We start from the raw sequence: 27,462 nt of genomic DNA on the forward strand, positions 1-27,462 counted from the left end.
CATGGGTGCTGATATTTTAGAGGAGGGATGGTGCAGCCTGTTAAGCTTATCCTACCTATAAAACATCTTAGGGATCATGTTTGCTGGCAGAGGTGGACCTCTCATCTTTATGGTGTGGCAAACTATCATAGGCCAGGCCCAAAAAGTCTGGAAACAATGGAAAGCAGGCAAAAAGGAAAACAAGAGCATAGAAGGTATGGAAAAATAACAAAGACCAGCATGTGAATCCCCATGTACAAAGGACAATTAAGCAAAGCATTTTTAAAAAAAAATTTAATTGTATAGAAATAAGTTGGATGTATGAACTCTGTTTCATACAGGGGTGCATTTTACAACACAATCTTTTTGCATCAATTTGGAAGTTGCCATGCATCCCTCCTCCGTGCTGTTAGAGCAAAATGCTCCTTCTACTATCCATTCTCCACGTCACATCATGCTTTTTAACATGTGCTCACCAGGAATCAAAGAATGAATAGGTCATTGCCTTCTACAAAATCAGCATACTTATCTCCTGAAATATACCTCCTCCATACCGCCTTTAGAATCCTGAAAGCGGGATAAGCAGGCCCGGCGCTCCCATTAGGCAAGGTTAGGCACTTGCCTAGGGCGCCGGACTCTGGAGGGCGCCTGGAGGGTGCCAGATTAAAAATTTCTTTAAAACTGTGCGGCGACCGCTGACCATACCTTTCACGGCCGCCGCACAGCTTCAGATACATCCACAGAGAGGGGGGGAGGGACTATTGGTCATTAACACAGTCTCCTCCCCTCCACTCACTGACTGTCGGGCCGTGACATCATCATCACGGCCCGACAGTGTCAGTGATTGGAGGGGAGCAGATGGAGCAGAGAGGAGGCAAGTTAAGGTAAGAAAAGACGGGGGGGGGGGGGCGCCGATTTTGAAAATGGGGCGGGGGGCGCCGATTTTGAAAATGTGCCTAGGGCGCCAAGGACCCTAGCACCGGCCCTGGGGATAAGATAAACCTCACTCTCACCCCACACAAACGGGGAAATTTGTGTAAGCCCCACCACTCTTGCAGCTCTCGAATCAGAATGTCCCACCAAAATGGGTACAGTTGGGATGTATTCTGAAAAGCTCTGTGCTGCTGTGAATACTCAGATGATCTGACTAAGCACATTACTGTTCTAAACAAAAACAAACGCACAAGGAAAAACGCAGTTTTCTATAATATTGTTCATGCTTTTATTCAATTGGTGCAAGCCCAGAAATACAATTAAAAAAACAATTAATGTGGCTGTGACTAAAAATCCATACATCACTAAACTTCCTGGTAATATGTCAGTTAGGAAATGTACTGAGCTAACTTTAGTTTAGTTAATTTTGTTGGTATTCGCTCCCTTCCTTAAAAAAAATGAAATAATACTATAAGAGAAATGTAAAAGTGAAGTCACATTAGTGAGATTGTAGAACACATTACATCACTGTACATCTTTGGCAGTTAATAGCTAGCATGGATGATTAGTTGCGAGTCAGGTTTACTTGGTTATGAAATGGTTTTTAATGCATAAACCCATTGTTTCAGTCACTTATCTTTAGGTATTAGAAGGAAAAGGTCACTTCATAATTTGGTGGACTTGAAATGGAGCTCTAAAAGTATCTCCCATGATGCGATCCATGCTTATACTTTTGGATTAATTCAGCTTCATGTGCTTTTTGCCTCGGTGGATTTTTGTAGTGCGCTTTTTATTCTGGATTGCTCTGGCACATACAAGATTTCTTACATTTCAGCATGCTAATTATATTGTTTGACTCATTTTTAATGTATCATTGTTCACTAGTAAGTTATGCTACATAATTATTCCTGCAGTGAAGAACTAGCCCTGGCACTTTTCAAACATTAGAAAAAAAAACAACAAAAATAATGCTTTCTTAGGTTCTTAAGTGTAGGCGTCCAAATTAATAGTAATTATGCACATAATGTAAAACTATACAACAAATATGACAGGAATTCCTGTAGAGAAAATGAGCTGAGATAAATAATGAATTGCTTGGTGAACAAATACATTTTCAGGAATTAGGTTTTGTCAAGTCAAGTGAGAAGACAGGTATTTTGTTGGCATACAGACTTCTTCTAATCTAGGTAAATGTGGGACTTAATATGTCAGTTTGATAAAAACAACATATCAATAATGTAAGCTGATGCAAATGTTGAGGCCAATTAAGGCCAATCTAGGCGTAATGCAGATTGAGAGCCCCTCATCCCCAACCCACAACACTCCAACCCGGCAGGGAGCAGAATTAAAAGTTTATTAAAATAAATTTAGTAAAAAAAAAATAAGTAACAGGAGATTTTAGGATAATCATCAACTCTATCTTACCTATGTGCCCTACCATTACTGCCTGAAACCATTTGCAGTCATGGAAGAGGAAGTGCACAGTGGCAGGTCAGTGAAGGGCGCTGGGAAGGGTTGAAGTAGAGGAAATGGGGAGAGAAAATAACTTCTCTTATTCCCATGTACCTCCAATTTCTGCTTTTACCAAAGTTGATTTGTTTATGTGACTATCTGAAGAAATCACTGACTGTGGAGAAAATGGCCAAGGAGCCTCTACCAGATATTTACCATTAACAAGTTGAATGCATCATTATATACTTTCCACAGCGATCTCTTGGAACTAACAGTAAGAACTGACACTTGTTTTTGAGAACACGACTGCAAAAGAGCAGTAAGATCTTTATTTTAATCAGTGGCGTCCATCACTATAGCAACATTGTGGATTTAACTTTATTACCTACTGTGGTGGGATATTTCATTTTTCTAACTAGTATTGGAAAAGTACTAGCGTGATACACTTTATATATTTCCAAATGAATTTGGGACATCTGCATTGTTACTGAGGTAGGTATGTTTTGAATATTTTCCATTAACATCATATCATTATTAAATATTTGTGTGGTTTTTATAATGCTTTTATTTGTTAATTAGCACAAATAAACAGAATTTTTATCAGTCCATAAAAACTATTTTTATTAGCATGCATATTAGTATGTATAGTCTAAATTAATAATTATATATTACCTTGGCTTGTCCTTCTATACATTATATTTCATACCATTTTGAGTATTAAGAATATTTTAATTAGCGTTGCTAATACTCTTATCTTTTTATGTGAATATCGACCTTTACATCTTTTCCATACAGTCAGAAATCAAATTATACCAGTTGTACTATGTAAACGTTCTATGTGCTTACTGCATAGGAATTTTGCACTGTCCTATGCTTTAAGTTCATGTAAATATCAGAATGGCATGTTTGTGGCAGCCCATATGAACGCCAGGTTATCAGCAATTTGAACCTTAATCATTCAGAAAACCCATTGCACAGCTAATTTCTGTGCATGACCACAACTTGCATCTCAGTTGGTATTTATATTGCTGTGAATGATGCCACTGCCAAGCCCGGCTCAATGACATTCACGCTGAAACAGTGTTCTCTACTAACATGAAAGCTCGTGAGGGCTAAAACTATGGATGCTCATCGCAGAGACCCACTGTCTGTTACAGCCTGGTGCTATATCAACACTAACCCCCACTCTTCTGCTCTCTACACTCAGACCTTCCTCAGTAATCTCCATGTCCAGCAGTGCCTTATACCAAACTACACAACCTATTTCTCTGCCCCAACCACATACATTATCTCCCTAGTTTCAGTTGCTTACATCACCAATCAATATAAATCAAATTTTTTCATATCTCTGACATTTAATTTTAACACAAATGATCTATTTTTTAAACCATCATTACACACATATTACCTTGTATGTCACACAAGTAATACTGTTTTCTAATTTGAAACACACACCACTGTCCACATTATTTAAATTTCCACTTAAGAATAACATTTGAGTTTTCATTTAAAAGAAAAAAGCAATGCAAAGCATGAAAATAAAATATACAGTTCAGCAAAAAATAGAAAATAAATAATAATAGTTTTACTAAAGAAAAATGCTTTAATTAAATAACATTTTTCATGTCTAGAGTCTGCTAATGTTATCCTGAAATGGTAATAGTGATATGAGGACAGCATGGGTACTTGTACTGTCTACATCCTAGTTACATAGGCTTCCCCATTCTTTGCTTAGGAAAGTTTTGCTGATGGTGGCCTGATAAAAAGGCTTTGTTAACTGGGGAAAAGTCCTAATTCCAGCAAAAACTAACACTGATTTAACCTCTGTATATGAATTCATCAATTCACAGGCATTCCTGCCTTTTGTTTCCACTGCTGGCTCCAAAAGAGCATGGTGGACATCACTATAATATGAACTCTTTATTCTGTCAGTATAAAAATGAAAAATAAGGAGCAATTCACACTTTCCTCCCAGTAACTCATCACAGCAATTTAAGCACTGGATACGTGCGGGAATACGAGTGGTCTCGGACCTGGTTGTATGTCGGATCTTTACCGCAAGTATGAACCTTATCGTCCACTTTTCTTTGAATAATTCCAGGTCCGACACATCGCTCTGTCCTTGCCCTCCAGGCCCTTATTTTCTTTGAGCATATCATCATCATCATCATCATTTATTTATAAAGCGCCACTAATTCCGCAGCGCTCTACAGAGAACTTACTCACATCAGTCCCTGCCCCATTGGGGCTTACAGTCTACATTCCCTAACACACACACACACAGAGACACAGAGACAGACAAACACATACAGACTAGGGTCAATTTGTTAGCAGCCAATTAACCTACCAGTATGTTTTTGGAGTGTGGGAGGAAACCGGAGCACCCGGAGGAAACCCACGCAAACACGGGGAGAACATACAAACTCCTCACAGATAAGGCCATTGCCGGGAATTAAACCCATGACCCCAGTGCTGTAAGGCAGAAGTACTAACCACTACGCCACCGTGCTGCCCACAATGTGTCTGCATTCCCCACTCACTAATAGGAGGATATCCAAAATTTATAATTGGCTTATAGAGACCACCCTTAACACGCCAGGACGACATGAACGGGAATGGAAGAATGACCTGGACCCCCCTAGATGACTCTTGTTGGGAGGTGGTCAGGGAGGGGATTGGCAATAGTTTGATCTCCACAATAATCAAGGAAACGGCCTACAAATTGTACTATAGATGGTACTATAACCCACACAAACTTTCTAGAATGTTTCCCACGGCCACTCCGAGCTGTTGGCTGGAATGTGGTCAGAGGCGTACGATGCTACATATATGGTGGACCTGTCCTCGTATAGTAATCTGCTGGAACATGGTCCTTGCGCCTATAAACTCAGAACAACAGGTTAATAAAGACGCTTGGTCATTCCTTCTCTCTCGCTCCATTCCTGATGAAAGCGCCTTTTCTAACAAGCTTATCTCCCATATACTGGCAGCTGTTAAATCTCTAATAGCCAAGCATTGGAAGGACCCTTCTTCTCCCTCCATACAGGAACTACGAAATTAGATCTGGCATGTCGCAAGCATGGAGATCATTGCGTACTACCTCCAAGATAAATCTCAAAAATTCAACAAGGTGTGGGCTTCATGGTACTTACTAGAAAGACACAATTGCCTATCCCCTTCAGTTCCACCCCCCCACTAATGAAACATAATTTTTGGGCTGCCTCCGAATCCCCCGGACTGGGTGTGGTGCTTCATTGGTAAGACGTTTGTTCTAGTTCATATTTGATTTTTTGAACTAGAGGCTCTAATTGTTTCTAGCCACGCTCCATGTATTTTCATTTGCAATGTCTGTGGTAATTTTGTACCTTTCTTATTTACTTTCCCTTCCCCCTCCTACTCCCCCTCTGTCCCTCTTCCTCTTCTCCACCTTTTTCCTTCCCCTTCTCCCTTAATATAATACATAAAACTAAGAGGAGACATCTTGTATATTAACATTTCTTTGTTTAATACAATTTTTGTATTCTCTCTGATGTTTCCTCTTTAAATAAAGAGTTTTACAAAAATAATAAAAATTAAAATAAGATAGAATAAAGATGAAAATAAAAATAAAATAATAATAATATTGTAGAATATTTGGTTGGGTTAATATATAATTAACCTTTGTTTTCAAACTGTAATAAAGGAGCCTAAATTGAAAATTAGATGTAGTTCCATGGGTGACTCGACTGTGCCTGCCAACGAGTTATTCATCCAACATGATCCATATCCATAAAGAGCTATAAACATGGTATGATTCGGATACCATTGCATCTTAACATTTTTAACTGCTCTAACCATCTTTTGTTTGCACCACAGTAATATAGTTACATTGGCACCCAACTTTTTCATACTTTATTTTATTTTTACTGTTATGCTACTATTTTTCTTGGCAACAAAAAAGCCTATTTCCAGGTCTACCTACAGCTTCCATAATATCTATTATTTTAACATCAGATATTTCTCACAATATCTAAGGACGGCATTAACAGAAAGAATAGGCCAACAGATTATTAAAAGCAATTTTTTTTTCTACCTGGATGTTTTTATTTAATATGACTGTTGATCTGCCGATTTGTAATTTGATTGGGGGTACTAAATTGAAAAGCAAGTAAAACCACTACTTGACAAGAATATGTTTCCGGAGTTGTGTAATACTGAACAGAGTAGTATACTAGAAATAAGCAAAATGTTAATCCAAGAATAAAATAACTACCTTTTACAATAACAAAATTGGTGACTGCTGTCTAGCTAGCTCCCCCTGCTGTTCCTCTCCTGCCTTATTGTGGATCATAAGAGACTGTCATACACAGCAGTCAAGACCAGCACTCTGGAGATTAAGTAAGTGTTGTGGTGGAGTATTAAAGTAATGTGGGAGGAAGGTATTAAATGTAACATAGGTTGTGGTATTAATGTCATATAGTGTGTGCTATTAAGGTTATGTAGTAGAGCTATTAATGTAATGTTGGAGCTATTAATGCAATATAGTGAGGGAGTTATTTATGCAATCACGGGGCTATTAATGGAGTTCACATTGGATATTAATGTAATGTAGTATGGGTTTTAAGGTAATGTAGAGGCTGGTGGGGACTATTTATGCAATGCACAGACAGACAGGGCTAATAATTTAATGTGCCTTTTTCATTAAATGTGGGGGCTACTAATGTAATGTGGAGTATTAATACATTGTAGGTGCAAATAATGCATTTTGGAGTCCCTTTATTAAATTCAGGGGCTAATAATTTAATGACAGGATAAGATTGGGGAAAGGAGGCCCCGTAAATGTGGGTGTTAGTGATTAATATGAGGCTGGTTGAAGGGAGGAAGACCTAGAGAGTTCACACGTTACTCAGTTTTCTGTTAGATGATTAGTACCTATGTGTTTTCCAAACAGGATCCAGACAAGCTGCCACAGAGCTTATCACACCAGCAGCAACAGATAGTAAATGCTGCTAAAACAGGTAGGAAAGAGCAGCTCAGTCTGCCACCTGTCCAGATTCTACTGGGGTAGCACAAAATTTTTGTACTTTGTCCTTACTGAAGGAACAGTTGGGAGTGATGTCTGGTGGAGAACATGCATCCACGATGCACATAAATTCTATATCCAATATATATAAAATCAGTGAAAAAAATAAAATCAAAATGTTTAAAGACTGTATCTATAGCTGCCTGTAATGTATGTTTATGCTTCACATATGAATGAAAAAAACAAAGAAAACATTACTGAAAGGTTAGACAAACTATGCTAAGAATAGTTTACAGATACATCTTTAAAAGCATGCTCTAGAAAGATCTGTAATATCATCATGGGAACTTAAAGTATATTTCCTAAAAAAAAATAATTATGTTAAATTCCACTGATGATGTATTATTTAGTTGTTCAAAAGCATTTTTAAACTTTTACTGCCTCCATTTTAAAAGGGAGCTACAGTAAACATGTCACTAGCAAAGGTGGCCTACCTAATGTTGTAGTGATTTAGCATTCACTTAAATGTGTGCATATTTAATATGTTTTCAAGTGATCAAAGGTGAAAACAGAGAACACTGAGATGATCTACACATTTGCCTTCATGTGGATCCACTCAGTTTTAAACTGAGAACCCTTCTTAAAAGCATCTACTTTAATAGATGTTCCTCATGAGGTTTCAGTGTGTCAAAATGGCAAGTGTGAACCGGCCCCTAAGGTAAAACTGTCACTCAAAAGTTTTTACTATAGAAAAAAAATGACATTTATTGAGATGGCACAGCTGCTAGCAGATGGGTAGCTTCTGTAATAATGGTCAGAAAATTTGGAACCATCATAACTCATGTATTCACCCACCTTTCTCTCCAAGTGTTTTAATAGAAAGATTCATTATAGGAAAATTACTACAATCATTGGACATTTGTTTACAGTCAATGGCAACTTACCTGCTGCTGCACTGGTACCTGTTGTACGACTTGGGTTGGCACTGCTGCTTGACCTGCCACAGATGTCTGTAATGTCACTGTCGAACCCGTGTCCGACACTGTCTCGGACGTCTGCATGGTAGTTTCTACAAATAAATGGAAACTTCAGCTTAAAATGCTTTCTATTTTATAAATTCAACAACATTAGGGGCTGTGCAGATATACAAAGTGGTTTGAGTGTAGGTGTGCTGCAAATATTCAAAAACATATAAACATAACATACATTCACTTACAGTAGGGAAAGGAATTTGCTAACACACTTAGGGGGGAATTCAATTGGCTGCATTACTGCTGACAGGTAACGCGGTCTGCGCACTATTACCGTTACTACAGTAATAGTGCGCATAATTACAGTTAGTAAGGTCATCTTTAACGCTGGTTTTTGCTCCAGGTTAAAATTACCACATTAACATTAATACGTTTAACATAGCGTTATTCCAGGAGGGAATTGAATTCCCCCCTTAAGATTCCCCCAGATGTATGTCACAATCTATAAATGAAACAGTTCTAGGTCAGAAGTAAATAATGGTGACCAAATAAGGATAAGGTAGCCACCCATACTACATATTCCCAATTTAAAGATTTAACAATAATAAAATACAATTGGCTATTGGTGCTCCTTATGGGGGATGCCCCAAACACAAAACCAGTAAGAAGTGATCAGAGTTAATGGTCGCATTTAAGACACAATGTCCAGATCAATGAGTGTTACATTTGTATCTCACAAGAAATCAAATGTTTGGGATATTCTGTAACATGGGTCATATAGTATACAACTAAAAAAAATTAGGCCACGTCAAGATCATCATTAAATCTGTATGTTGATATCATTATTGTCCAGTTCCTGTATATATTGTTAGATATGCATTTTATACCACCACCAATTTTGGGATGTGTAAATATGAGTATGGCTGGTTAGTTCAGGGTACAGCTGGGAGGTTCAGGGGCATGTTTAATATTTGTTCTAGAAATGCTGGGAGGTATGGTCTATATCTACAAACCTACCATCTAGAGAAAGAGAGATAGAAAGGAGTGTGGGGTAGAGGAGGGAGGTAGAGAGAAGGGGGGAGGGAGGAGACATAGATATAAAATAAGATGGCAAACAAATACCCCTCTCTCTCCATATATATATATATATATATATATATATATATATGTATATACACACACACACACACACACACACACACACACACAAGTTAACCCGTGCATGATACTCATGCATTCTAGTCAAATCAAGCTACTTAAGGTGTTAAAAAGGTTCTTGTCATGCATTTGGGCCATAGCCCAGGCCTCCTCAGGGGAAGAGCGTTACTTCCCGACGTAAGCGCCCTTTTTTAACGTGGTTTTGTCCACATGTCACCACCTCATCATTCTTCTCCATCACCTCATCCTTCATTTTCATTGCCACATCTATCCAGATGTCTATCCAGACACAGGGATCTCTCTCAGCGGTCCTGAGTATCACACTCCTCTCGCTCTGTCACCCCCGGCAACCACCAACCACTCCCCACTGTCACCCCCGGCAACCACCAACCACTCCCAACTGTCACCCCCGGCAACCACCAACCACTCCCAACTGTCACTTCTCCTTCAAGAAATATATAAATACTTTTTTTAAATCTTTACAAACACTTTTAACAATTAACAAATTAAATTAACAAACTAAAAACATCTTAGTATACCAAATTTCAGCCCTTTCTGAATTTTTTTTTCCACACACACTAAGAATTTAGTAGGTCAGTGTATAATTCCGCCCAGCAGGTGGTGCTGCAGCTTGGTTTTATTTTTTCCACACACACACACACACACACACACACACACACACACACACACACACAGACACACACACAGACTAACACACGCCACTAAGCATTTATATAATATATATATGTATATATGTATATATATATGTATATATATATGTATATATATATATATATATATATATATATATATATATATATATAGTCACAATGGCAAATTTAAGAGGTAGGCTTTTTATTTTTCAAGCGCTTTAGTGCTCAAACTTCTAAAGCCTCTTGAGTACTGGGCTTAAAATAAAGCATGCAGGGTTATATGTATCAGTACTGTACATAAAAAAGGAGGTTTTACTCACAGTGATATGTCTCTACATTTTTGCTTTTAGTGGACACAGATTTTAAACAATGAGAACATTAAAACGAGTTAGCTCTTATTTTTATTTTTTTTCGAGAAAAGCTGTCATCTAGTGTGGTTAAATATTCTCCTGGACATTCTTTATAAGTAATCAATTCCAGAGACAGGCATCACCAAGGATCAATTAGAATGCTAACACGAGTTCAGGAAGTATAAATCTTTTGCCAGCTTTCTAAAACAAATCGTTCAGACCTAATGGGGTATGCTTTAACGTATTCAGAATGCATTCTGGTCGAATTCCCAGATTTTAAGAATGGCAATTGTGAACCACTAAAACTACATTTAAAAATAAAATGAAAAGTTTTTGTTTCCACATGAAAATGGTCATTTAGTGTTCAGGCTGCTGGCACTGCAACAACTGCTGGGAGTGTTTATGTTATACATCCTTATCCCATTCAATCTTTGTTTTAGTTGATACACTAATCCGGTCTGATAAGATAGTTACATTTACAGACTGTTTCTGATGCAGCCCATATGTAAATGAGTGTCACGTTTATTGTAGGAAATATGAGCAAAATTTCAATCTAGTCATCCTTGCCTAATGTGACTGTCAGGTGTGTCACGAACAACAGATGCTTGTATGACAAAAGACCTTTTTATTCTGGCCAATTAAGCAGTTGGACACACCCGCTTGTTAATGGTTCCGCTTTTGTACCATCAGCCCTAGTTGAATCATGCAAGATCCACAGCTAAATAGGCCAGAGTTTAAAAGAAGGCTAATTAACCCCTCAAAGAAGGAAAAGGGAAACTGCGAAAAACCCAGCTGCTCAATGAGAAATAATTAGCATTTTTTAACATGACAAGCAAACCAAAGTGTGTTTAGAACAAACACACGTTCTTGTAAGTTTTGTGCATGTCTTTGTTAAGTATTCTGAAGATTATTTAATACACTTAAGCTCCCAGCAGGAATCTTGCTGACTTCTATAATTTGCATGCTAGACAAATTGGTGTAATTGTCTGACATAATCAATTATTTTATCAAACACAAGTATACACATGTGCTTGCTTAAAATAAAAAGAGATACACATTTAATTTCAGATCAAGCTCTTTTTCTCAAGTCATTCAGACTTAATGTCGTCATTTGAAAAGACTTCAACCAAAACATATGTTTGATTATATCACTTTATAATGGAAAGAAAGTCACGTCTTTAAATAACAACAAATAAAAGGCTGTAATTCTTTTTCAAGTGCACTGGGGGACTCTGTTTTCCCTGCCTCTTACAATCAAGTAAGCTGAAATTAAATTGACTAACAACTAATCACGTCTCATAGTAGGCAATATTTTATTCTTAAATTGTGGGACCACTAGCATAAAAAGGAAATAAACACCAAGGATTTAAGTCATTTCTTGAATATATGATTGTTACCTATTGCTAAAATAGTCTGAAAACTACCCCTTAGACTTAAAAAGTCTAAGGGATAGATTTATTGAGCCCTATAAAAAGGAAAAGTGGAGGTGTTGCTAATAGTAAACAATCAGATTTATTCTATTAATTTCCACAATGTACTGTGTAAATGATAGCTAGAATCTGATTTGATGCTAGAGGCAACAACTCCACTTGTCCTTTTTAGAAGGCTTGATAAATCTACCCTTATATGTTTTGCTACATAGCTTTAAAGAAATTATTTACTGTAAGTTTTTGAGTGTTTTTTTTTTTTTGTTTTTTTTTAATACCGAGTGTATTTGAGAGATTTATAATTGAATACACTTTTGCAAGGTTTGCGATGTTCATGGGGCCCCGACACAAAGGAGGTTTCCAGGCTTACTTTTTTTTTCTTTGCTAAAAAAAACCCCCAGGAAGAAATTAGACTTTTATGGCCTTTCCTGGGCTATAGTGAACCCAGAAAAACTGAGGTTCTAGACTTTTACATCATAAGGGACACAAACACAAAAAACATTTATTAAAAGCTAGATATGGGTCTGCATGTTAGAATGGGTACAATATATTGGACTGCTGTAAAGGGGGGGAGCAGTTCCGTGTGCGTGGTACAACTGCGCATGCGCAGTACCTAAGGTGCACGCGCGAGACATTGGCGCGTGCATGGTCACACTGCAACTGCGCCGACGGCAGCTACATAGCAGAACCCCACTGTGTGTGCCGACTCAAGTCGGCAGGTACACAGTTGGGAGAACCGCCAGGGGTGATGACATCATCACCCCTGGACACACACGTTGCTGCTGGGGAGGCTGGGAGTTTCTGGGTCTGAACTATAAAAGCCAAACCTGGGACTCCCCCTCTACAACGAGCACTGTCCTACACTACACTACAGAAAATATATATTATATAGGGATAAACTGCACTACAGAAAATATTTATTATATAGGGTTACACTGCACTACAGAAAATATATATACACTGCACTACATAAAATGTATATTATATAGGGATACACTGCACTACAGAAAATACACTATACTACAGAAAACCTACACTAAGTTACAGGAAAGGATTCTATACTACAGGAACGTTCCCTACATTGCAGATAAAGAATTGGATCCAGGGTACAAGGTTTTGATAAGTATCATTGATAATATATATACATATCTATAAAGCTATATGTGTTTGCAATGTGGATTTAACTATTTATATACATATACCTGTGTAGCTAATGTCTTATATCTGTAATAGTAAAATCAATATTATAAATACTAATTCTTATTAAGGATACATATGTAAAGCAAGGAGAGTGTAAAGAATAAAGGTGTGAACCAAGGGTTAATTTTATATTGATATACTATGTTATGTTGAACAATGTTATGATATATGTGTGAACACAAGCTTTTCTGTGTTAACAGTAAAATACCTTGATTTAAATACATACATATTTTGTGAGTATTGGTTATTTATAACGAATATATACTGTGAAGTACTGCTGAGATACAGTGGTTATTGGGTAAATAATTATGTGGAGCTTAAGTGATATTTAGTGTGGTCAAAAGACTGGGTAAGGCAACATTGTGTAAGGAAAAGTGCATAAAAGTGTGAGTTTTATAACGAGTGTATCTGAGAACAGAATAAGAGGATAGCGTGCGCATGTAAGTTGCAACCACAGATCCTTTTACAATTGCATATTAGATTTAGCACTGGACCAATTTGTACATAAAAAAAATAAGTAACACCTATGCATAATACACCAGGAAAATGACTGTGTCCATTGCCAGCGCAAAGTGAGAGCTCCCCAACGGTGTTGTGGCCAGTCTGGGGTGGGCATAACTGGCAATTAACAAGTGCTGGTCTGTCTCCAGCACCCACCATTCTACCTTGTATTACCACGCGCACAACCACATACACTGTTATTTAGTTAAAGTGGGCATAATGAGTACTGCATAATGTAGTTTGCAATGTGGCTTGCAATCATGCTGTGTCAATAAGACATGTGAAATTCCACTTAGCCTCTGGTCCAGAATTCACCATATAGGGAGCCCCAACATATTTCCTGCCCTTATGTTTATTTTTCTGTACAGTGGCTTTTCTTGTCCATCATGTCATTTCTTTTCATTTTTTTTTAAATGGGATTTCACATAAATATTTGTTACACCTTTTTGAGATTACCTGTTTGTGTTTCATAATTCCGATGGAAATTCCTAGGATTCAAAGGAATATATCTACAAGTTTTTTGCCCTGACAATGAGGGTTACTTACTATCATTGCTCAAGTGTGAGTCTGCATTAAAACCATAGCAACCTCTCACCAATTAGTTTCATTAGACAGATAAAAGTTAATACAATAAAAGCTAATGTCTGACTGGAGAATAATTCTCTTTATGGAACATCCCTGCTGCATTGTCACAAGTTCAGTGTAAAATTTATGTTTGTGTGGGATGGCTCATATCTGTGTTCTAAGCTTGAAAAACCTTCTTCATTCTGAGAGTGTTTTCCTTCATCACTCCACTTTGTACAGAAAAATAATATATCTCCTCCTAGCATCCAGCACAAAATAATCTCCCAAACACAGCTGAATCCTTGCATTTGCATATGTCATTGCAGCTTTAACAAAACACATATTGTTAACTTATCCACTTTGAATAAACAGTGGTGGATTTAATCTCTAAATATTCATCCACATGACTAGAAATAACAACTCTCAGGAGACCTAAATGACACCCATTGCCTCATTCATCTTGTCTCAAGGTTAAGCTAATGTACCTAGACCACCATTAAAGGTAGGTAACATATGAAAAATACATTTTCAAAGACTGCACTGAAAGCCAGGTAACCCCAGATTAGTTATTCTTTTCAAGCAGCAGACATTAAAAAAAGATCACATACAGCAATTCCACAACTGGCATGATTAGTACAGAGGTTTGAGGCCACAGGTGTAAGGATTTTATCAACTTATATATACAACATAATTTTTCATTTGTACACCGCTTGTTCTTCCTATATATGACATTTTCATATTTTTAGTGTTTCTTAACTTTATTATACTATGTAAATATAGCTGTAATACCAGTTAAATTACACATAATGATACATTATTTAATAAAAATACCTGTGTGTAAAAAGTAGCAATACCCCTCTACAGTAGATTACGGGGAAAGTAAGGGATGCCACTATTCATGCACAAATGGATGGGCAGTGGGTACCAAGCATTTTATCATTATATTATTAAATTTCCGATTTTTTGTTTTTCATTTACATCACTTTACCATACCTCCTAACTTTGGAAAAAGCAATATGGAGTCAAAATAAGCCCCTTAAACCCATGCTAATGTCACCTCAATATGCCCAGCCATGCCCAGTTCTACCCAAATTATCCCTATATTATCATGAAACCACACTCCCTTTCAGAATTCGAGAGTAAGATCGTTGGGAGGTTTTGTTAGAAAGCAGAGAATAATAATGAAGGGGAACAGCACATGACCACTTTTGCAGTAGAAGTAGGGGAGGTCTGAGAAGTCACGTGGAGGAGGTCTTAGGGGCATGTGGAAGAAGTCTGAGGGGGGTTTTCTGATGGTTGTAAGTCTGCACATGCAGCCCTCCATGTAGATCGCTGATCTAGACTTGTTTGGGCATTTATAGAAGTTAGACAGGACATATCCCCTTCCTCAACAATATTTGTTGGGGGTTTAGATCCACTTTATGAATGTTTGCCAAAATATTTGCATTGTTTAAAGAAATACATAAAAAACTGTCTAAAACATTTAAGGAGGTTATAAACATTAAATGAATATCCAACAGAATGAGCTGTTTTGCCTATAGGTATAGAATTCCCACAAGCCCACACAACCAGGGATTTCTGATCTTCTATCTAATACACCATGATTTGTACAAATAGCAGTCCCTACAATACAACAATTGTATTGCTATTCCAATGAAATACAACAATGCTTCTCAGAAAGTGAACTAATCGAGACTCATAATTAAAATGTCTTAAGTTCAACAATAAAAACAATGTTTGTTTCTCAGCTATTTTATCATTTGACTCTAAGCTTTGCAGGAGATTATCAAACATTCTTGAAGTAATTAGAGTCTAACTACAGACCCAGTCTTCAACTCAAAGTGAAGAGGGGTAGGGAGAAACTAACGGATTTCTAAAAAAAATCGGAGACAGAGAAACCAAATTCAACAGCATCTGTATTACGTTTAATGTATCTGATATTTTATATAATAGGGATCCTAAATACACTACCATTCAGTGACCTGCAGAGGGAGGAAATTCTGCATTAAATGAGTACTGAAGTTCGATAAGCCTAAAAAAGTTGAAGTGTCAGTGTAGTAACCTTTTTTTTGTTGTTAGTTTTGATATACTAACCGAGGATGGGCGACTAATCTCTTGACTAATGAAATTGTAGTTTTGTAATAGTTATGTTTTAAATGTTATTAATAAACATAATCAGGATTCGGCACAACAATATTAATTCAATTATTTTTCCATCCATAAAATATGAGCCTAGGCACACAGGTGACTTTTCTAAAAACATTACTAGTGTTAAAGAGCATTCTGAAACTACAAGCACCATTTTAATACAAGCTGGAAAGCAGCGTTTTAAAGACATACATGTGTTTACTTATTAATTCATAGGTCTCTAAAACAACGTTTTTTTCTAGCTGCATTATTCATATACATTATCCATATGTAGCACTACTGGTAAATGCAATAAAAATATACAAACGAATAGAAGTACAAGTTCAGCATTTGTAATGGTAGCATACTTGCAATGATGATTTGTGCTTGCTTCTGCATGCCAATATGGCATAATTGTATACATTTTCACTGTGCAATTTGTGAATTAGAGAGCATCACAGAGGCAACTGCTAAACACAATTCCAAATATTTAAATTATCAAAGGAGTGTTGACTTGTTCAACCTAAAGAGTGCTCTTTATCTGCAAAGGGTCATACAACAATTTCAGATGACAAATAGACTGGATTTATATTATAGGTGCCTTACAGCACTGGGGTCATAAGTTCAATTCCCGACCATGGCCTTATCTATGAGGAGTTTGTATGTTCTCCCCGTGTTTGCGTGGGTTTCCTCCGGGTGCTCCGGTTTCCTCCCACACTCCAAAAATATACTGGTAGGTTAATTGGCTGCTAACAAATTGACCCTAGCCTGTGTCTGTCTCTCTGTCTGTGTGTGTGTGTGTGTGTGTGTGTGTGTGTGTGTGTGTGTGTGTTAGAAAATTTAGACTGTAAGCTCCAATGGGGCAGGGACTGATGTGAGCGAGTTCTCTGTACTGCGCTGCGGAATTAGTGGCACTATATAAATAAATGGTGATGATGATGACGATGAGGATATGTGCTTACTTTCCTTGAATGTTAGAGAAGAGTCTGAAATTAGGGGCAGACTTTTGAGAGAGTAGGCAATTCTCCAGCAAGGGAGCTATCATGTCTTTTCTGTTATTGCCTTCACCGCTTTTTAATAAGTAATTATATATATATATATATATATATATATATATATATATATATATATATATACATACACACACACACATACATAGTGCATATATATATATATATATATATATAGATAGATAGATATATATATATATATATATATATATAGATATATACACACACACACATACATAGTGCATGCATATATATATATATATATATATATATATATATATATATATATATATACTATTTGAAATAACTATTGTTTTTTATTTCTCGGATCAGAATTGTGCATTTTCCACTTTAAAGCCTCAAATTATTGCATTTTTTTCATCATTCTGTAATAGTTTGATCAAGCGACTATCCTCTCTGTAAAATACGCATGTCCCATGAGTTCTTGTTTCACCCTCAAGGTGGCGCCGACATAAGTGCTGAAACTGGTGGTATGACCATTTTCATTTATACGCCGTGGATTTATTAGATTACATCACCAGAATGTTTGTGACAAGCTTTCTTGATTGGATTTCACTGGCTTTCCTGTAAAGATATCAGGCTTTCCATTACAACTATTGTTTCATGATACTTTACTATATTTTTCAAGTGGATTATGATTTTGTATACTTCAGTATTTTGATATTCCATTTTATGGAGTTATGCTGATAAAATGACACTTTTATTATGAATAAATAGACTATTAGATGTGGATGGCTATTACAGTTTTTTATGTAAGCCTTATGGTATGACGAGCAGATTGATAAGCTTGCGGTTTAGAGAATTATATCCTATTAAAAGATACTTCCATTGTACAATAATTCCCTTAATTTACACGTTATTTCTAATCTTTATTTTGGAATTGATCACAAAACACTGGACACTAATTTTCTCAAATAATTGGATATATATGTAATGAATTTATTATATTTAAAATAATTTTTATGGATATTTAAGTTTGTATGTTAACTTTGTTTGAAAAGGACAACTAGACACATTCTGATATTTTTTTTTTCTTTAAATGTATTGGTTTTATGTGCAGACAATTTTTAAAAAATTGTCAGAACAGTATGTTGCACTATACATTTACATTTTTTTTGAATCTTTATAAATGAATAAATTACAAAATTATGGAAATCGAGTTGATTTTATCATGCACATCATGAATTTTATCTATATACTTGAGTAGATCTCCTGGACACAACTTCCCAATAATGCAGAATCTATAGTTGCAAGATGGGTGGGAACATGACACCATAAAGCAACACCCACCTCAGTGAGCTCCAATAGACCACAGATGTCATTGTATATTTGCCCTGCCCACTTGATGACATAAATGCCATCATCAAGTCACACCCAAATATTCTGGTTTGTTTTTTTTTAATTCTCCTAAACATATCCCAGAAGTTATTGCTTCTAGATGCAAAGTGCTTGTTGCATGTCTTCCCCTCAAGCTTGCTGCCTAGGTGACATCATTGACTCTGTGCAGTTTTGTTAATGACTAACATACAGCTGTTCACTTGACAAAATTATCTCCCAACTTATCCCTCACTGCACAAACATATATCTGTCCACATGACTCAAATCATCTCCCAATTTACCCGTCCACTTTGCCCAAAAATTGCACCTCACATCCTCACTCAGCTACTCCCAAATCAGAGGATTTTTTTCTGCCTGCAAACACTCTGGAATTTTCTCCCTAGCCTCCAAACCTTTAACCGTTCCCTGATAACTCACCTCTTTAGGCAAGTTTATCAAATTCCCTTCTAAGGCTCTTCTACCAGATTACCACCACAGTTCACATAAAGCTTTATTTATTCTCCTTCCATATTCCATAACCATCTGTTCCGTGACTGGATCACATAGCCCCACACTTAGCACTTTTTCCCAATGCCAATTCTGGTTGAACAAATATGCAATAAGTGCCACTTAAGCTCATGTATAAAACGCCTATTTTCCTATAGACTGGAAGCTTGCGAGCAGGGCCAACTTACCGCTTTGTCTGTCTGTTTCATGTAGCTGCAAGCAGGCAATGCTTGCAATGGGTAGACAATACCACCTCAACTAGATGCAAGATTGACACGAGTGCAAAAAGAGATGCGCTGATAAAAAAAAAAAAAAAAAAAGGAGTACCAGAAAATACTTTTGTAAATGTTTCCCATGTGTGGCCAAGAAATCTAACAAACATAACTAGTTCCTGCTGTCTTCTTTTTTTTAGTGTTACAAAGCTAAATTACACAAAAATAGTAAAAAACAAAAAAAAAAAAGACATAAAACAAATACTTTTCAATGATTACACTCATGATTTTTTTTCCAATCAATTAGTGAACATTTTAGTGGAATGTTCTAAAGTAGGTCACAATATACTTTGAGGGCACTACAGATACTTTTCCATTTTTACCGCAAATATTTACTTTAACTGGAACTTAAGGATGTTAAGTCACTTCAGAAGGACTAAGTTGGGTAAAGAAATAGCAGATGAAGTTCATCATTGTAGAAAACTATAAGACAGTAGATTTAGGCTGTAGTAATAATTTTGCTACCTATACATAAAATAAAATACACATGTGTCTCTCATCCACACTCATCCCTCCCTCGCACAAGACTTTGTACTAGTTTTCAAACCTTCAAACGTTCTCTGAAACGCACCTCTTCAGACTAGGTTATCAAATTCTTCAACCACCCTCTAAACCTCCCTAAAGTACCAAAATACTAGCCTCTACACCAGTGGATTCCAAACTTTTTCAGTTCAAGGCACCCTTAGGGTCTCCACAATTTTTTCCAGGCACCCCTAAGCCAAAATTATTACCAAGTAGTCCCCCGCCTTGCTTACCACTGGTCCTGGCCGAGGCACAGTTTGGGAACCATTGCTCTACACGGTTCACCTAAGACTTGTATGTGTCCTTTCTATTCTTAATCAATCCTCAGACCCCTGACCCCACTGAACAACAATGCTGTGAGACTGGATCATGTAGTCCACTAAGCACTTTCTACCTTTGCAACCTGGCTAGAGCAATACAGAACACTTAAACTAATGTAAAAAAATAACTATTGTCCTATAGATTGTAAGCTTGTGAGGAGAGTCCTCTTACCTCTCTGTCTGTCTGTAATAAGCCTTGTTTTATTACTGTGTTGTTCCCAAATGTAAAGCGATATGTTATATGCTGGTGCTATATAAATAAATGATAATAATAATACTAATAATAACAATAGCTGGGGAGATCTGACATGGAAAAACACTTGGGTATGCTAGTACACAATAAGCTGAGCAACAGTACTAAGTGTCATACACTTGTAGATAGAGGCAATAAAACCCTGGGATGCATAAAATGGGGCATAGATGCAGAAGAAGCAAAATGCAATTAATTAATTCACATCTTGTAAATAAAGTACAGTTGTGGGGACATGTGTATAAAAAAAAGGAGATCAGGAAATTGAGAAGATTTAGAACATGCTACCTTATAAACGGAATAAAGGAGCTAATCTGTGATTGTTTATTTAGAAAATAGACTAAGTAGAGGTGACCTAATTAACTTCTACAAATATATTGAAGAATAAAACAATGACCTGTGACAAGGTTTTTACAACCAGTACTAAAAAGGTAAGAAGGTGGCATACAAGTCGACAGGAGGAACAACATTTTCTCTTCCAACATAAAGAGATATATTTCACTGAGAAGGTAGCTATGTGGAACTCACTGCTGAGAGAGGTAGTAATGGCAGTATCATTGGCTGTAGTTAAAAATGGTTTGGATGCAGTCCCTTCCCCCACCTCTCGGAGATGGCGCCTGCTCAGACAGACAGGGACGGCATCCTCTTTTCCTGAGACTAGCAGTGTGGTGCCTGGCTGTGACAACAAAGCCAAACACCACACTCCCAGCCCATCACAGAAATGGAGGAACAGCATCTAACAGCTTCACATAGATGAAGCAGCAAGCTGATTGAACTTCATGTCAGCAGCCGTTGCTCCAACATTAAAAACACTGGATGAGTGACATTATGCAATAGGTTCCCTTAATGGTAGAATCAGCCCTGATTAGATGCCTTTCTTAGAAGGAAAGGTACCAATAGTAAAAATTAGCAAATTAAGCAGTTTGCATGATCCAGGTAGTTAATCTGACTGCCATGCCTGAGCTCAGGAAGGAATCCTCCCACCCCCAGTGAGGCTATATTGTCAGATGCTTCTAGTGGTTTGTTTTGCCTTCCTCTCGGTCAACACATGTAAGATGAATATCAGGTTAAATTTGATGGTTAACTAATGCAGTGGTCGAAGTTGGCTGGTGTATGGCCACACCGTCACTTCTCCTACTGCTTTGAATGTAAAACTATCAAATTCCATTCACTTACATTTTCCATACCATCACATCTAAATGTCAACTCTGACCACTGAATTAATGTATGGTTTAATGTATGTATATACTATAATACTTGGCGAGTATTAATGTCAGACAGGTATAATAAAAAGGAAGAAAACATCAAGTCAACACCTGTAGTCCCATGTCTCTTTTTTTTTCGTTTTGTTTTTGAGAAAGAGGTTTTTCTTGAGAAGTGCAGGGCTATAAATGTGAAGGCTTTTTACAAGATGCAGGCTGCTTTGTGGATGCAGGCATCTGCAGAAAACACTTTCACTCCTAATAGTATATTTTCAATTAGTGCACTTAATGTTTTCAAGTGACTGTATATGGCAGGTATGTAATAGACATTGAAGAAGTACTGTAACAACAAGATGTCTGAGTTATGTGAAGGTCACGGAGATGCTTTGCTGACATCATCAAGAGGAATCCAAAAGGGAAGCCACTCATACTCTGCAGGCTATAAAATCTTTGAAGCTCTTTCCCTGTGGAGTATTTAATGAATTGTGTGTTTTATAAATGCAATTATTGTGTTTTTATTCGAAAACACACAGTACGAATCCACTCAAGTAAAAAAAATCAAGTCACTTTAATATTCACAATCTGAGATTTATTGATTTCTGTTTTTCATTTGCATCATGAATGTATTTTTAACCATTTTAGTACATATTGATTTATATTTAGTCAAGTACAAATAGTTCCTTAAATGTATATAGCCCAATCACAACACACACATTTTGTTTTCCAATAGAGGATCGGGGGTAAATAAATATTGAACAATTTCGAAACCATCAAGTGTGTCTAGGCCTCCGATAGGCAGGGGATGTGACATGTTGGGCTAGCACATCTCATTGGTGTAGGGAGTGTAAACTGGTATGTTTCCTAAAGACTAAACAGGATAAGTAGTGTTAAGTGAAGGAAAAGTCCTACCAGAAAAATATTATCTTGCAAGGCGCAATGTGGAAAGGAGGTTTTTGAGATTACAGCATCTTTGCTTAAGAGGTCAGTGAAAGAAGTTACTCTGGACTGTAGACTTCTGCTTAAACTCCTACTTTGTACGGGGATAAACAGCATTACTACCCAACTCAGCATTTTGGCATCCAGCTTACTTTGAATTATTTTAGTGAATGCTGGCATTCCTGTCTGACCAAAAGAATTTTGATATACAGTACATTCTTGTAAACATTTTATTATTTGAGAAGCAATTCTTATAGATTGCATTGATAGACGCAAGCCTGGCAACACACTTAGCCGCTTTTGTTTGGGGCCTCCCATACAGACAGCAGACGCCATTTGACTGACCACAGATAGAGGAGTTACTTTCGTTGTCTACCTACTATAAATGCTTGGACATTAAGGGTTAATATATCTACTCAAGGATTATAATTTTTCATCAGTTTTATACTTTTAGCCCATTATTAGCATTTACGTTTTATATGTGATACTATGTTTTCAGATTTTTTTTCCTCTATTTCATATTTGCTGTGTGCTATAGTTTGTTATTTGATATTTGCCTAAGTGGTGTCTATCGTAGTGGCATTGGCCAGAGTAAAAGACATTTTGGTTTGACATCCTGTTACTGACCCAGCTAGTGCTTGACCCTGTTTGTTTGTCTGGGACCCGGACCTTGGCTTGTTTTAACGACTCTGAACTAGTTCTGCCTTTCCTGACCTCAGCAGATGCTTGACATAATGTTTCCCCTCTACCTATAGTATCACTGCTCCTGCCAAGCAAAGATAGTCTGGTAACTGCTATGTGTTCTTCACTGTAAACTACAATGCTTCCACGTAGGGAAACCAGGTTACCCAGTGCAAATCACTAGTGACACACTGGGTTAACATCTGGGACTATCCATTACATTACTATAATAAGTTCGAGCATGGCCTCTCTGACACACCAAGGTTATCAAATTTCCATTAAGAATCTGCAACCTCATTGTCTGGCAACCAATATAATCTATAAGTTTCCATAAATGGCTCAATGTGTCTATGTGTGCTAAATATACAAATGGGTTGTGGTGCAGAGAAACAAAGTTTCTCAAGTCACTATATAAATACTCTGTAATGTTGCAAGTGGCTCAGGATTATGTCCTTTAGTTATGGCAGCAAGCAATATTAATGAATTGTGAATCTACAATATTACATAATTATATTTACAGATAAACGAAAGAAAATAATGCTTTTAGATAGCCTAGTCTAATAATAGATATGTACAATCACTGATTACATGGACACACACTGGAGTTTACTACATGAACACATGGCTAGAACTTGGATGAGTGCATGAATATTAACAGTAATGATAAACTAGGATGAAGTACAGGAGATTTCTATGAAGGGACTAGTGCCATCAAACAAAGCACTCTGCATATCACAATGGTTACACAATGCAGTGATCTAACAGACAATGCACTTCACCTCTAAAAAAAAAAACCTATATGTTGAAAAGATATATTATAATTCTAGGCATTATTCCTGGTGAAGGGCCATTAGACCCAGTAATGTCAACGGTTTAGGCAAGAGAAGTCTACCATGTAATCCCCAAACTTCCAGCTGTCATAAATTAGGTGACTGCCCAGCAGTTTAGAAAGTCAGGATTTTGTCTTGACTGAGAGTCCCTTGCTGACTGCATCTGACATTGGAGGCATGTATTCCTGAGAAGAGGACAATGGTTATAAGGATTCTGCAGGGTAAAAATATGACAGATGTACAATGTATAGACTGTGACAGTAAGAAAAGAAATATCAACATTGAATTGGATGATGTGCATTGGACAATAGACAAATTAAAAAAGTCAATGCTTAAGTCATGTGTCATGCATGCACTAGAGGCATATGGGAGCTGTTTCTAGTATTACACTTAGTGAGAGCACTACTCAAACGCATCATAGAAAACATCAAGTTATACCACTCTTTCAGCTTTCAAAGACTACATATAACATTTGGTTGGAATCGGTGTGAACATAAATTTATGTCTTGCAAAATAATTAAGGAAAATACCTGCAGCCACCATATCAGTGCTAAGAAATCATGGAGATTACCCTAGTAGAGTCACTCAAATATACAGGGCTAACAATAGGAACACTCTTTTTACCTGGAAAATGTGCTGCTTGGCTCTCCTGAAATAGGATTTCAAGGGGGAGGGGAGAGATATTTCAACAGATTACAAGAGATCTGAATGAAAATGCCTGCTATCCCTTATTCTATGTACTGCCATCAGCATCAGGAGGACTTTCAGCACATAATAGATCTTAATCCCTGTGCAGGGATTAATGGGACTACCTGAGGCTGAAGGAAAGGCACTATGACATATTTGGGGAGACAGCTGAGAAATGGACAGTGCACAGAACATCCAAATTGTTTTTATATGGAGTAAAACATGTCCCAGTAAACATGAATTCCTGTTTGCTGTTAACTGTGCACAGTTCTGCTTATGAGCAATAAATAGGTCAATGATAATGTCATGTAATGTCAATAACACCTTAGTTTTCAGTGTTTTTCTAAGACACAAAAATATGTGGATATTGTAAACGTGTAATAAAATATAGCATTGTTTATTTACATATTTAAAGAAATGAAAAAAGATCATATAATGGAAATAAAAAGACTAAAAATGCTATATATAACATTAATTTAATATAACATTGCTTGACAACATAATGACTGGAGGGGTTTCACCCTATCAACTGAATTTATATTATTTTAAGTCTGGATAGATTGGACTTTCTTTTTGTCTGAGATTGGAATAACTATAATTTTATAATATGTCCATAATATAGATAAAGAGACAAAATTTGGAATTGGGTATACATTTTAGTATTTAAGAAGCTTTTTTTTGCTCTTGAATGTAATATAGACTGTACAATTCCTTATGGTGGGAGTAAGTGGACACAGGGCCAGGGTAGACAAACATATGTTTATATGTTTCGTACCACATGCATTTGCATGATATTTATGCATTTTTGCATGACTGTGACACTCATGGAAATGTGTGATACAAGTTTCATGGACTGGGAAGGGACCCAGAGGGAGGCAGGCAGCATTCCTCAAGCCTAAAGGTTTTTACAAAATGCACTGGCGTTTACTGAAATTTCTTCTTATAGGGACCAATGAACCTAAAATGTCCCTATTTTTTATTTTCTGTCCATTTCAAGCTGAACAGTACGACACCGAGATCAAACAGGCTAAATATACATATTTAAATGAAGTGTGTGTGTGTGTGGGGGGGGGGGGGGTGGCTAATGCATCTTTTTGTTCTTCCCAGCAGTATGGTCAGAATAGACAGGCCAGATTCACTTGTGTCACATGCCTCATCTTCCATGAAGGGTCAGTGCAAGCTCCGGGGGAGCCCTAGGTGGTGCCCCTCTACCCTCACTGTTGCTTAACTTAGCAGACAGGAGGTGGGGGCGGCAACCTCTGCTCCTCAGACTGGAAGTGTGGTGCTTGCCATCAAAACCAAACACCACACTCCCTTCTTCCATGATTAAATGCATAGCGGTTAATGTAGACAGAACACATTCAGATATGAGCAGGGCAGGCTGGGCTGGGGTGCATTTGCCTGCCCCCCCTGGGCCGGTCCCACAGTAGGATACCTGGGGTTGGGTAAGTAGGCCATATGCATTTTTTTTCTCTTTAAAATGTTTCCAATAGGCTGCTGAGTTGAGCCCTCCCCTGGATATGAGCATCATATTGTACCAACAACTTGCTTGTGTTTCTTCCCTTAATATCACAGTAGATTCTTATGAGATTGTATATTGATTTTCAGACAATACCTAAGCAAGCAACTAGCTGTGGCTCCATCTATTTGCTTATAGGAACAGCATGTACTTTCTTATTCAAAAGAAAATTTACAGTTCTAGAAGCACACAGTATCAATCCAAAATAATTTTGTTATTAACTGTTAACAGCTCAGGGACACTTTTGAGTCTTTGAGTAACTGTAGGAAAAAACATCACCAGTTGAGACTGTAGGGCTCTTGTAGGGACACAGTAAAAGTCATTTCCGAACTGTGAAAAGTGTGCATCCAAAATGCTTAAAGGGTAAGTGCTCCTGCTTATCTGATTAGCACATTTGAAAGTACACACCATCGTCAAAAACATAAAAATTTTAAATTTATTAAACTAAGGAAAATATTAACTTGATTTTGTAACACTGATTACAGGACAATATCCTTTTTCTTAAAGCATAGGACATTTTTTTTCCAAACTAAGTTTACATAAACTATACATTGTTTTAATATATGTCCTGAGTGGCATACTTAGCAATCCAGATCCACATTTTGTGAAATATAAACAATTGATGTATTATTCGTGTAACTTGCCAACAGCTGAGTGTTTCATACATTTTTACAGATTTTGCCGGTCTGCGATTTCTGTAGAAAGACGCTAGTCTCACCTGGGTAAAGTTTAGGCATTTTTAATCCAATAATACTATTAAAATGTACACCCTTTCAAAAATATGTTATTTCTAAAAACTAAATAATTAGGAAATATGGTCCTACAAATGTTCTAGTGGAAATGGCTCTTATATCACTTAGATATTTGGTTTTCCATTTTAAGAAAACCAGTCGTTGTACTCAGACACACTATTAGGGGGGTATTCAATTGTTAGCGTTAACGGGGAAAACGAGCGCTCAAAAAATATTACCGTTTATACTGTAATATTGCGCTCGAAAAGCGTTAATGCGGTAGTTTACTCGCGGAATTTCAGCTCGCCGCGAGCTGAAATTTCGCGAGTAATTACCGTAT

General features: G+C 37.0%; 1 protein-coding gene across 3 annotated transcripts in view; it reads right to left on the reverse strand.

Annotated features, from left to right (window-relative positions):
• The window catches only part of RFX3 (regulatory factor X3), a 219,317-nt gene that overhangs the window by 87,244 nt on the left and 104,611 nt on the right, over window positions 1-27,462 (reverse strand). For all 3 annotated transcript variants that reach the window (XM_075209024.1, XM_075209034.1, XM_075209016.1), the window contains one exon: window positions 8,311-8,435. In XM_075209024.1, the coding sequence (XP_075065125.1) occupies window positions 8,311-8,435 (125 nt within the window). The remainder of the gene's footprint in view (window positions 1-8,310; window positions 8,436-27,462) is intronic.

This window comes from Mixophyes fleayi, chromosome 1, assembly GCF_038048845.1.
Source record: "Mixophyes fleayi isolate aMixFle1 chromosome 1, aMixFle1.hap1, whole genome shotgun sequence".
In the NCBI taxonomy this organism is placed as follows: Eukaryota; Metazoa; Chordata; class Amphibia; order Anura; family Limnodynastidae; genus Mixophyes; species Mixophyes fleayi.